The following is a 13,092-nucleotide window of genomic DNA, read 5'->3' as shown; positions in this document are numbered from 1 at the left end:
CTGACTGGTGTCCTTTTAAGAAGAAATTTGGACACACAAAGGGACACCAGGTGTGTGCCCACACAGAGGAAATGCCATATGAGGACACAGAGAAAAGGCAGCCATCTGCAAGCCAAGGAGAGAGGCCTCAGGAGAAAACAAACCTTCCAACACCTTGATCCTGGACACGATTTTGGATCATGATCTTGGACACAATTGTGGGAAAATAAATTTCTAATGTTTAGACCACCCACTGTATAGTATTTTGTTATGGCAGCCCTAGCAAACTAATACAGTGATACAACCATATGATTAAGATATATGAAAGTAAACGTGAGAAGTAAAAACAAAAATGGTTACAAGCAATAGCCTTGAAATAGGAAAAGATATATGCACAAGGCAATTCACTGCAACATCCAAATGTCCATCAAAGAGGGCTGCTTGAATATGACAAGTTACATGCACCAACTGAATGCTATGTAGCAAAAAAAAAAAGAAAACGCCTATCTCTATATACTGCTATGGAGTGATCTGTCAGATATAATGTTAAATTGGGTAAAAAAAAAAAGGTGGAGAAAAGTATACATATGGAATACTACCAATTATCTAAGACACTCGGGGCAGGCAGAGATATGAATAAATACCTATTTGCTTATATTTAAAAAGCAAAAGTAGAGAGAGGAAACAAGATGGTGGAGCAGAAGGACGTGCTCTCACTCCCTCTTGTGAGAACACCAGAGTCACAACAAGCTGCTGGAAATCATCGACAGGAAGACACTGGAACTCACCAAAAAAGATACCCCACATCCAAAGACAAAGGAGAAGCCACAATGAGACGGTAGGAGGGGCGCAATCACAATAAAATCCAATCCCATAACTGCTGGGTGGGTGACTCACAGACTGGAGAACACTTATACCACAGAAGTCCACCCACTGGAATGAAGGTTCTGAGCCCCACGTCAGGCTTCCCAACCTGGGGGTCCGGCAACAGAAGGAGGAATTCCTAGAGAATCAGATTTTGAAGCCAAGTGGGATTTGTACCACATGAAGGAACAAGATAACCCCCCCCAAAAAAAACCTAAATAAAGTGGAGATAGGCAACCTTCCAGAAAAAGAATTCAGAATGAGAGCGAAGACGATCCAGGACCTCAGAAAAAGAATGGAGGCAAATATCGAGAAGATGCAAGAAATGTTTAACAAAGACCAAGAAGAATTAAAGAACAAACAAACAGAGATGAACAATACAATAACTGAAATGAAAACTACATTAGAAAGAATCAATAACAGAATAAGTGAGGCAGAAGAACGGATAAGTGACCTGGAAGACAGAATGATGGAATTCACTGCTGCAGAACAGAATAAAGAAAAAAGAATGAAAAGAAATGAAGACAGCCTAAGAGACCTGTGGGACAACATTAAATGCAACAACTTTCGCATCATAGGGGTCCCAGAAGGAGAAGAGAGAGAGAGAGGACGAGAGAAAGTATTTGAAGACATTATAGTCGAAAACTTCCCTAACATGGGAAAGGAAATAACCACCCAAGTCCAGGAAGTGCAACAAGTCCCATACAGTATAAACCCACGCTGAGACACATAGTAATCAAATTGGCAAAAATTAAAGACAAAGAAAAATTATTGAAAGCAGTAAGGGAAAAATGACAAATAACATACCAGGGAACTCCCATAAGTTTAACAGCTGATTTCTCAGCAGAAATTCCACAAGCCAGAAGGGAGTGTCATGATGTACTTTAAGTGATGAAAGTGAAGAACCTATAACCAAGATTACTCTACCGGGCAAGGATCTCATTCAGATTCGATGGAGAAATCAAAAGCTTTACAGACAAGCAAATGCTAAGGGAATTCAGCACCACCAAACCAGCTCTACAACAAAAGCTAAAGGAACTTCTCTAAGTGGGAAACACAAGAGAAGAAAAGGACCTACAAACACAAACCCAAAACAATTAAGAAAATGGTCCTAGGAACATACATTATCGTTAATTACCTTAACGTGAATGGATTAAATGCTCCAACCAAAAGACACAGGCTTGCTGAATGTATACAAACACAAGATCCATCTATATGCTGTCTACAAGAGACCCACCTCAGACCTAGGGACACATACAGACTGAAAGTGAGGGGATGGAAAAAGATATTCCATGCAAATGGAAATCAAAAAAAAGCTGGAGTAACAATACTCATATCAGATAAAATAGACTTTAAAATAAAGAATATTACAAGAGACAAGGAAGGACACTACATAATGACCAAGGGATCAATCCAAGAAGAAGATATAACAATTATAAATATATATGCACCCAACATAGGAGCACCTCAATACATAAGGCAACTGTGAACAGCTATAAAAGAGGAAATTGACAGTAACACAATAATAGTGGGGGAATTTAACACCTCACTTACACCAATGGACAGATCATCCAAAATGAAAATAAACAAGGAAACACAAGCTTTAAATGACACAATAGACCAAACAGATGTAATTGATATTTATAGGCCATTCCATCCAAAAACAGCAGATTACACTTTCTTCTCAAGTGAGCACGGAACACTCTCCAGGATAGATCACATCTTGGGTCACAAATCAAGCCTCAGTAAATTTAAGGAAATTGAAATCACATCAAGCATCTTTTCTGACCTCAACGCTATGAGATTAGAAATGAACTACAGGGAGAAAAACGTAAAAAACACAGACACATGGAGGCTAAACAATACATTACTAAATAACCAAGAGATCACTGAAGAAATCAAAGAGGACATCAGAAAGTACATAGAGACAAATGACAATGAAAACACGACAATCCAAAACCTATGGGATACAGCAAAAGCAGTTCTAAGAGGGAAGTTTATAGCTATACAAGCCTACCTCAAGAAACAAGAAAAGCCTCAAATAAACGATCTAACCTTACACCTAAAGGAACTGGAGAAAGAAGAACAAACACAACCCAAAGTTAGCAGAAGGAAAGAAATCATAAAGATCAGACCAGAAAAAAATGAAATAGAAACAAAGAAAACAATAGCACAGATCAATAAAACCAAAAGCTGGTTCTTTGAGAAGATAAACAAAATTGATAAACCATTAGCCAAACTCATCAAGAAGAAGAGGGAGAGAACTCAAATAAATAAAATTAGAAATGAAAAAGGAGAAGTTACAACAGACACCGCAGAAATACAAAGCATCCTAAGAGACTACTACAAGCAACTCTATGCCAATAAAATGGACAACCTAGAAGAAATGGACAAATTCTTAGAAAGGTATATAACCTTGCAAGACTGAACCAGGAAGAAATAGAAAATATGAACAGACCAATCACAAGTAATAAAATTGAAACTGTGATTAAAAATCTTCCAACAAACAAAAGTCCAGGACCAGATGGCTTCACAGGTGAATTCTATCAAACATTTAGCGAAGAGCTAACACCCATCCTTCTCAAACCCTTCCAAAAAACCACAGAGGAAGGAACACTCCCAAACTCACTCTATGAGGCCACCATCAACCAGATACCAAAACCAGGCAAAGATACTACAAAAAAAGAAAACTACAGACCAATATCACTGATGAATACAGATGCAAAAATCCTCAACAAAATACTAGCAAACAGAATCCAACAACACGTTAAAAGGATCATACACCATGATAAAGTGGGGTTTACCCCAGGGATGCAAGGATTCTTCAATATACACAAATCAATCAATGTGATGCACCATATTAACAAACTGAAGAATAAAAACCATATGATCATCTCAATGGATGCAGAAAAAGCTTTTGACAGAACTCAACACCCATTTATGATAAAAACTTCAGAAAGTGGGCAGAGAGGGAACCTACCTCAACATAATAGAGGCCATATATGACAAACCCACAGCAAACATCATTCTGAATGGTGAAAAACTGAAAGCATTTCCTCTAAGATCAGGAACAAGACAAGGATGTCCACTCTCATCACTATTATTCAACACAGTTTTGCAAGTCCTAGCCACGGAAATCAGAGAAGAAAAAGAAATAAAAGGAATACAAATTGGAAAAGAAAAAGTAAAACTGTCACTGTTTGCAGATGACATGATACTATACACAGAGTACCCTAAAGATGTCACCAGAAAACTACTAGAGCTAATCAATGAATTTGGTAAAGTTGCAGGATACAAAATTAATGCACAGAAATCTCTGGCATTCCTATACACTAATGATGAAAAATCTGAAAGAGAAATTAAGAAAACACTCCCATTTACCATTGCAACAAAAAGAATAAAATACCTAGGAATAAACATACCTAGGGAGTCAAAAGACCTGTATGCAAAATACTATAAGACACTGATGAAGAAATTAAAGATGATACCAACAGATGGAGAGATATACCATGTTCTTGGATTTCAAGAATCAATATTGTGAAAATGACTATATTACCCAAAGCAATCTACAGATTCAAGGCAATCCCTATCAAATTACAAATGGCATTTTTTACATAACTAGAACAAAAAATCTTAAAATTTGTATGGAGACACCAAAGACCCCGAATAGCCAAAGCAGTCTTGAGGGAATAAAACAGAGCTGGAGGAATCACACTCCCTAACTTCAGACTATACTATAAAGCTACAGTAATCAAGACAATATGGTACTGGCACAAAAACAGAAACATAGATCAATGGAACAAGATAGAAAGCCCAGAGATAAACCCACGAACCTATGGTCAACTAATCTATGACAAAGGAGGCAAGGATATACAATGGAGAAAAGACAGTCTCTTCAATAAGTGGTGCTGGGAAAACTGGACAGCTACATGTAAAAGAATGAAATTAGAACACTCCCTAACATCATACACAAAAATAAACTCAAAATGGATTAGAGACCTAAATGTAAGACCGGGCACTATAAAACTCTTAGAGGAAAACAGGCAGAACACACTTTGACATAAATCAGAGCAAGATCTCTTTTGATCCACCTCCTAGAGTAATGGAAATAAAAACAAAAATAAACAAATGGGACCTAATGAAACTTAAAAGCTTTTGCACAGCAAGGGAAACCATAAACAAGACGAAGAAACAACCCTCAGAATGGGAGAAAATATTTGCAAACGAATCAACGGACAAAGGATTAATCTCCAAAATATATAAACAGCTCATGCAGCTCAATATTAAAGAAACAAAGAACCCAGTCCCAAAACTGTCAGAAGACCTAAATACACATTTCTCCAAAGACATACAGATAGCCAAGAAGCACATGAAAAGCTGCTCAACATCACTAATTATTAGAGAAATGCAAATCAAACCTGCAATGAGGTATCACCTCACACCAGTTAGAATGGGCATCATCAGCAAATCTACAAACAACAAATGCTGGAGAGGGTGTGGAGAAAAGGGAACCCTCTTGCACTGTTGGTGGGAATGTAAACTGATATAGCCACTATGGAGAACAGTATGGAGGTTCCTTAAAAAACTAAAAATAGAATTACCATATGATCCAGCAATGCCACTACTGGGCATATACCCAGAGAAAACCATAATTCAAAAAGACACATGCACCCCAATGTTCATTGCAGCACTATTTAAAATAGCCAGGGCATGGAAGCAACCTAAATGCCCATCGACAGACAAATGGATAAAGAAGTTGTGGTACATATATACAATGGACTCAGCCATAAAAAGGAACGAAATTGAGTCATTTGCTGAGATGCAGATGGATCCAGAGACTGTCATAGAGAGTGAAGTAAGTCAGAAAAAGAAAAACAAATATTGTATATTAATGCATGTATGTGGAACCTAGAAAATGGTACATATGAACTGGTTTGCAAGGTAGAAGTTGAGACACAGATGTAGAGAACAAACGTATGGACACCAAGGGGGGAAAGTTGCAGTGGGGTGGGGATGGTGGTGTGCTGAATTGGGCGATTGGGATTGGCATATATACACTGATGTGTATAAAATTGATGACTAATAAGAAGCTGCTGTTGAAAACAATATAATTAAATTTAAAAAAACTAATACTAAACTTTCTTTGGGTTATTTGTATGGAAATATGTTAATATAAATGTTTCAGACATTACATGAAATTCCTAAAAATCTTATATGTTCTGGTATAATGTTATAAGTCATAATTCTAGTTATTACTTTAAAATGTATATGTCAGAAATAACTAGATTTCCTTGTCAATTGCATTATTATGAGCTTCCATCAAATCTTTAACCGTGGTCATTTTTAAGTCTTTTGTCATTTACAGACAGTTCTGCGTGTACTCTGATTCTTTTGCAAAAATGTTCCTATAGGGCTTCCCTGGTGGCGCAGTGGTTGACAGTCCACCTGCCGATGCAGGGGACACGGGTTCGTGCCCTGGTCCGGGAAGATCCCACATGCTGCAGAGCGGCTGGGCCCGTGAGCCATGGCCGCTGAGCCTGCGCGTCCGGAGCCTGTGCTCTGCAACGGGAGAGGCCACGACAGTGAGAAGCCCGTGTACCACAAAAAAAAAAAAATTTTTCCTATAAAAGGGTTTCATCTTCAAGGAATTCATGGAAAAGACTCTGATAAGTACAGGTTTCTAGTAACTGACTATACTGCTGAACTGAATGAATAAGCATTTTCTGAACTCTAATGGAAAACTGATGAATTCATAAAAGTGCTAACAAAAGATCAAGATGAAAAAAATATTAATTACATGGGACTGGGTGAACTGATGAGGATGATGACAATTTTTGTGACTTTCTGTTTGAATAAAAAAATGTGATGTAACTTTATGTAAGAAGAACTTAATGCAAAACAATGTCACTCTTCTCACATATTTTCTCTTGCTTTGGAAAATATAGATATTTTCTGCTAAAAATGTGATTTATGCTGACACGTAATACCTTGATTACTGTTATTATAAATGAATTAATAAATATTTTTAAGTTTCAAAAAAACAATAGGAGAGAAAGAGAAATAATCTATGTTATCACTTATATGTGGAATCTAAAAGATAAGACAAACAAATATATATAACAAAACAGAAACAAACTCACAGATATAGAGAACAAACTAGTGGCTACCAGTGGGTAGAGGGAAGGAAGAAAGGACAGGAAAGGGGTTGGGGATTTAGAGATGCAAACTATTATGTATAAAATAAATAAGCAACAAGGGTATATTACACAGCACAGGGAAATATAGCCATTATTTTGAAATAACTTTAAATGGAGTATAATCTATAAAAATACTGAATCACTATGTTGTACACATGAAACTCCTATTGTAAATTAACTATACTTCAATAAAATACATAAAGTCATGCATACATACACACATATCAAAAGGATAAACAATAAAATAAACAAAATAGTTACCGACAGGGGAAGGGAGGGAACAGAGTAAAGAGGACAGAGATAGAAGCTAGACTTCTCTGAATATACTTCCTTTAGATTTGACTTGACCTCAGAACCATGTCAGTATTTTACATAATTATAAAACAAAATTCAGGGACTTCCCTGGTGGTGCAGTGGTTAAGAATCCGCCTGCCAATTCAGGGGACATGGATTTGATCCCTGGTCCAGAAAGAGCCCACATGCCGCAGAGCAACTAAGCCCGTGCACCACAACTACTGAGCCCACACGCCACAACTACTGAAGCCCATGCACTCTAGGGCCCGCGTTCCGCAACTACTGAGCCCACGTGCTGCAACTAGTGAAACCCACGTGCCTAGAGCTAGTGCTCCATAACAAGAGAAGCCACCGTGATGAGAAGCCCAGGCACCGCAACAAGAGTAGCCCCCGCTCGCCACAACTAGAGAAAGCCTGGGTGCAGCAACGAAGACCCAACACAGCCATAAATAAATAAATTAAATAAAACAAAATTCAATCAAAATGGGTAGGTGGGAGCAATCACAAAAATCAAAAGCAAGCAGAAGCAAATAAACCTATCTATATATCAAGTCGATAGCTTAATCATAGGGAAAGGAATTATTTCAGGTAATTTTAAGATATTTTAATAATATTAACACAATATTTTGACTGTACATCCCTAGTGAGGTATATCCTAAGAACAAAAGTGCAAAAAAATTCCTAAACGTTTTTAGAAATTATTCTTAGTAATAATATCGATATTGCTATATCCTGAAACTGTTTCAAAAATACATTTTCTAGGATAAAAGAGGTTATTCATTACTTTAATGTTAGGCACCAAGATTTTTAGCACCAAAGGCACACAAATATAAAATCAAGAAGCTAAGTAAAACCCTATAATCCTAAATATCAATTGGAAATATCAGTATGAACTCATTACATACTTTCTCTCTTAAAAAAAAATATATGTCATAGCTCTGTCCACTAAAAAGGTCTAGAAACAATAATCAATGCAATAGTAATGAGCATTTGTGATGTCCAGACTGTGGGTTCTAAACAACGTTCTCCACTAAAAGAAAGCAGGGCTCCTTAGAGGAATGGCTGATTCCAGGTCTAGGGTAGGAACTATACAAGGTAAGCCTGGATATCTTGCCATATCGGAAACCAAATGAAATGATTAAAGACTGCTGAGGTCGTGCCAAAAGGACTCAGAATCACTTAAAGAAGCTCCTTCCAGCCCAAAATAGGACATTGTGCTTCAATAAGAATAACTACAATGAACTGAAAGTCATTAAATATGTTAAAATCCATGAGTTCACAGTAATACTTTTAAAAAAAAAACCCACTCAGTCATCATTTAAGGATGTTACAGAACCAACTCATTATTCTGAAAACTGTTAAATAAAGGGGAAGAGTCAGGACTTTCTTATACAAAATATACTTCAGAGTAACCAAATAGTTGATGAAAGTTTCTCTCTATTCCAGTTAATAAACAAAATAACTACAGAATTAGAATATGCAGACCCCCACAGAAATAATGGATCTGGGGACAATAATCATCAAAGGACACTAACACAACAGAAAAGAGACAAGTAGACATTAGTGCCTCCTGATGGAAGTACACCATACCGCCTATGAATTATTCTTGACAAAAATGAACCTGAATCAGATCAAGCTTCTAAATCTAACTACCAGTTTACAGGGAAAACAGAGGACAAAGTACTATATTAAATGACACCATAAGGATGCAGTTATCAGAATCCAGAATTTAAGTAAACTATAGAACATATTAACAAAATACAAGGTGTGGACTTTAATCCTGATTCTAAAAAACCAACCGGAAAGAAGTGGGGGGAGGGAGGTGGGAAGGGTTGGGGGGAGGGAAGACTAGGTATTTGATGATTTTAGAAAAATCTTTGTTAAATTTTATCAGGTATGATAATGGGTATTGGGTTTGAATAAAAAAGATATCCGGTCTTTTAGAGACATGTACTGAAATATTTATGGGAAAAATAATGCTTCTTTGGATTTATTTCAAAATAATCCATGGGGCTAGGGGTTTGCTGTTAGAGGAGATATAGAAGAAACAAGAGTGGTCATGAGTTGATGATTACTCTAGCTGAGTGACAGGTAAATAGGGGAATCATATTATCTTTTCTACTTCATGTGTACATTTGAGCTTTTCAATAAAATATTGTTTTAAAACACTAGGAAAAATACTTTCCACTAAAAAAACATACTTGCCTCTAGGAAGCAAGACAGGGGGTAGAAAGGGATGGAGCAGAAAACTATTACTTTTTATTATTTTCCTTACTTTTCATAAATCCTGAATTATAAGTTCAATATTTAGTCCACTGAATCACTGTAATAACTACAGTACTGCTGAGACCTTTAATTGTAATAGATATAATTATTATAAAAGTAACATTGCTAGAACTAAAGGATATAACCCCCTTCCAGGTTTACACTAACTTCAACCAACTACACAGGAATAATGACTCTCTCACTGAATCTGCACTTACTCCTGATTTAATTAGGACTTACCAAAATTTGTCTTTGAATAGCTTCTTCTGAAGCAGCTGAGCCTTCACACATACACACCAACTTGCAAGCAACATGCCGTACTGCAAAACAGTAATTAGATACCCATAAACACAAAACATTCATTCCCCTTTTATATACACATATAAAGAGAAAAGAGGAGTGAAGTGAAACCACTTTTGTTGTTAAAAATAAGAACTTTAAAGGTCTTTTTAAAAAATCAATTATCAAAAGTAAATGACCTGAAAATTACCAAATGAATCATGGGCTTAATGCTTTAGTCAGACAGATATCTAATTTTCAAATTTTAATTTCTGCCTGTCTTAAATCCCAAAGACTCACATGATGCTCTTGTATGTACCATGCTGGCAGCAAAATAATTCTAAGTAGAATTGGAATCTAAAGCTATTCAACATCTGACAAAATTCCTGAACATCAGAATAGTTTAAGATTATTCTCCTAAAATGTGAAACGGTCTAAATATATTATTTTCTGCAGATGAGGTAAAAGTTCTTGAAGCATAACTTAGAAAATACAGATATCTTCATTACACAGTTCATTTACCCTGAAAATAGGAAAGTTTGAATAATTGTAACCTCTTTAGTTGTGTGGTTTCTTTCATCATAAAACATACCCAAAAAAAAAAAAAAAAAAAAAACATACCCAATTTATTAAAGATGACTTCACATATAACTGAACTAGTTGTCTTGATGTTATTAAATCTCAGCAGCCATTCTACTTATGCTAACACCATTTTTAATTAATATTCCAATGAAAAAAACAAGATTTGCCCAGCTTAAATTACGGGTAATTGAAGTAGTCAGATTTTTTCTCTTTTTTTGCGGTACGCGGGCCTCTCACTGTTGTGGCCTGTCGCGTTGTGGAGCACAGGCTCCAGACGCGCAGGCTCAGCGGCCATGGCTCACGGGCCCAGCCGCTCCGCGGCATGTGGGATCTTCCCGGACCAGGGCACGAACCCGTGTCCCCTGCATCGGCAGGCGGACTCTCAACCACTGCGCCACCAGGAAAGCCCCATGTAGTCAAATTTTTATTAACGTTACAAAATGTAAAATTTATTCATCCCTCAACAAATTTAATTTGTTTCTGGGAAAAAAACTTTCAGTAAAATAATTTCTAAACATATATTTACATTGTCCTGCATTTCCAGTTTTGTTTTGTTTTTCTGAGGTACGCGGGCCTCTCACCGCTGCGGCCCGTCCCGCCACGGAGCACAGGCTCCGGACGCGCAGGCCCAGCGGCCACGGCCCATGGGCCCAGCCACTCCATGGCACGCGGGATCCTCCCGGACCGGGGCACAAACCCACGCCCCCCGCATCGGCAGGCGGACTCCCAACCACTGCGCCACCAGGGAAACCCACATTTCCAGTTTTGAAAATGTTTCCTTTATTGTTTTCAAAGTTTACTAATTCTTCTGTACTCTCAAGGACCCTGATCTCAATTATTTTCCCTCTCCAAAGATATCTTCAGTGCTTCCCTCTCAATTTACTCCTTTCCCTCTACCTTCAAATATATCCATCTCCCTTCCTTGACAAAATTCAACCCCACTGTGCTTCAAGCTTCCCTCCCATTTCTCCTCTTCCTCCCACTGTCAAACTTCTTGAACTGAATGAGCTACTATCTGTTTTATTGCTACTCCCTCGTCTCCTTAATGCCCTGCAACCTGTTTTGCATCTTTACCACTTTACTAAAGCTGCACTCCTGAAGATCACCTTCCCTGACTTCACAGCTACATTTCACAACGATCATAATACCTTTTTGAAAAATACTACTTCCTATGCCTCACTCTATCCTGGTTCAGCATTGAGCAGTGTCCCTCTGTGGGAAATGTCTTAGTCTAAGAACTTTGCTCCAGCCCCACATTCTTGATCCAGCTGTGTATAGTTATCACCAATAAAGCCTTTAGGCCAAAGGCACCTGAGGCGCAGACAGAATGCTACTTCAGTATAAAGATGTTGTCTTTGTTGCTGTTGCTCTACCCTTGTCTTCTCATCAGCCTCTTCTTGGCCCCTCTATACTATAAACATCTTGGTTAGGTGCTTGCTGACTGACTCCTTGCATCTGCCTTACTCTGCTCCATCAGTGCCCACAGCCTGATACTTGAATTGACTTTAAACAACATATAAATTTGCATCCTCTGGCATTTGTGAATTCTTTATTTTTACTGTTTATTTAGCTTTAACCCATTCCTTCCTAAATCCTCAAGCATAATGTATGCCTGGTATTTTTGCCCTGGAGTCTTACCTTGTCCCTTTCACCTACTGCCTGCCATAACATGGTTTGACAACCCTATAAAAGATTATGTACTCGGGCTTCCCTGGTGGCGCAGTGGTTAAGAGTCCGCCTGCCGATGCAGGGGACACGGGTTCGTGCCCCGGTCCGGGAAGATCCCACATACCGCGGAGTGGCTGGGCTCGTAAGCCATGGCCGCTGAGCCTGCGCGTCTGGAACCTGTGCTCCGCAACGGGAGAGGCCGCAGCAGTGAGAGGCCCGCGTACCAGAAAAAAAAAAAAGAGAGAGAATATGTACTCAATAAGTGGGTAGCGAGTCTCCTCTAGAATATTTTGACTGTTACTTGTGGTCTCCTATCCTTGCTCTTTTTCTTCCCAGTCCGTAACTGGAAGAATTAAGGTTAAAATCTCAGTACTCTGTTCTCTCAACACCATTGGTTCTTAATATTTGGTATGCATGAGAATTCCTGAGAAACTTTTTCAAATTACAGACATGCCCAGGTTTCATCCTAAACCCCCCAAATCAAAACCTCCAATGGTGGAGCCTGGGCATCTGTATTTTAAAAGGCTCCACAGGTTACTCTCATTTATATCAGTATCTAAGAACCACTGCTCTTTATTTTCTCCCTCAGAGAACTCAACAATTCTTGTGGCTTCAACAGTCATCTCCATGTGAATAACCATCAAATCTATAGGCAGCCCGACCTTTCTCACAAGCTCCAGTCTCACATCTCCAACCTTATTGTCACCTCAAATACAACAGGTCTAAAACTAAAGTTTAAGAGTCATTCTTCTACTTCTGCCTTTCCTATTTCTGTTCATTGTTCCATAATTCTTCCCAATAATAATAAATTATAGTGCATAAATCTTAATGACGTTTTGATCTCAACACAATCCAGGCACACTGAATTTGTTTTTGAGACAAAGTATCTTCCAATCAACAGATTTTGAGAATAAAACTTTTTAAAATCAGAGGCTTCCTGCACTACACCCCGTTTTCCACTGTA

At 38.0% G+C, this 13,092-nt stretch overlaps 1 protein-coding gene across 2 annotated transcripts in view; it reads right to left on the bottom strand.

Moving 5' to 3' along the window:
* Positions 1-13,092, bottom strand: part of TEX11 (testis expressed 11) — a 358,129-nt gene that overhangs the window by 305,897 nt on the left and 39,140 nt on the right. For both annotated transcript variants that reach the window (XM_022561047.2, XM_089904417.1), the window contains exon 4: positions 9,840-9,919. In XM_022561047.2, coding sequence (XP_022416755.1) covers positions 9,840-9,919 — 80 coding nt within the window. The remainder of the gene's footprint in view (positions 1-9,839; positions 9,920-13,092) is intronic.

Source organism: Delphinapterus leucas, chromosome X (assembly GCF_059928025.1).
Source record: "Delphinapterus leucas isolate spDelLeu-1000000601 "Yukka" chromosome X, BTC_Dleu_Yukka2, whole genome shotgun sequence".
Lineage (NCBI taxonomy): Eukaryota > Metazoa > Chordata > Mammalia > Artiodactyla > Monodontidae > Delphinapterus > Delphinapterus leucas.
Note: the sequence above shows the minus strand (reverse complement) of the source record. Positions and strands in the feature narration are given on the sequence as shown.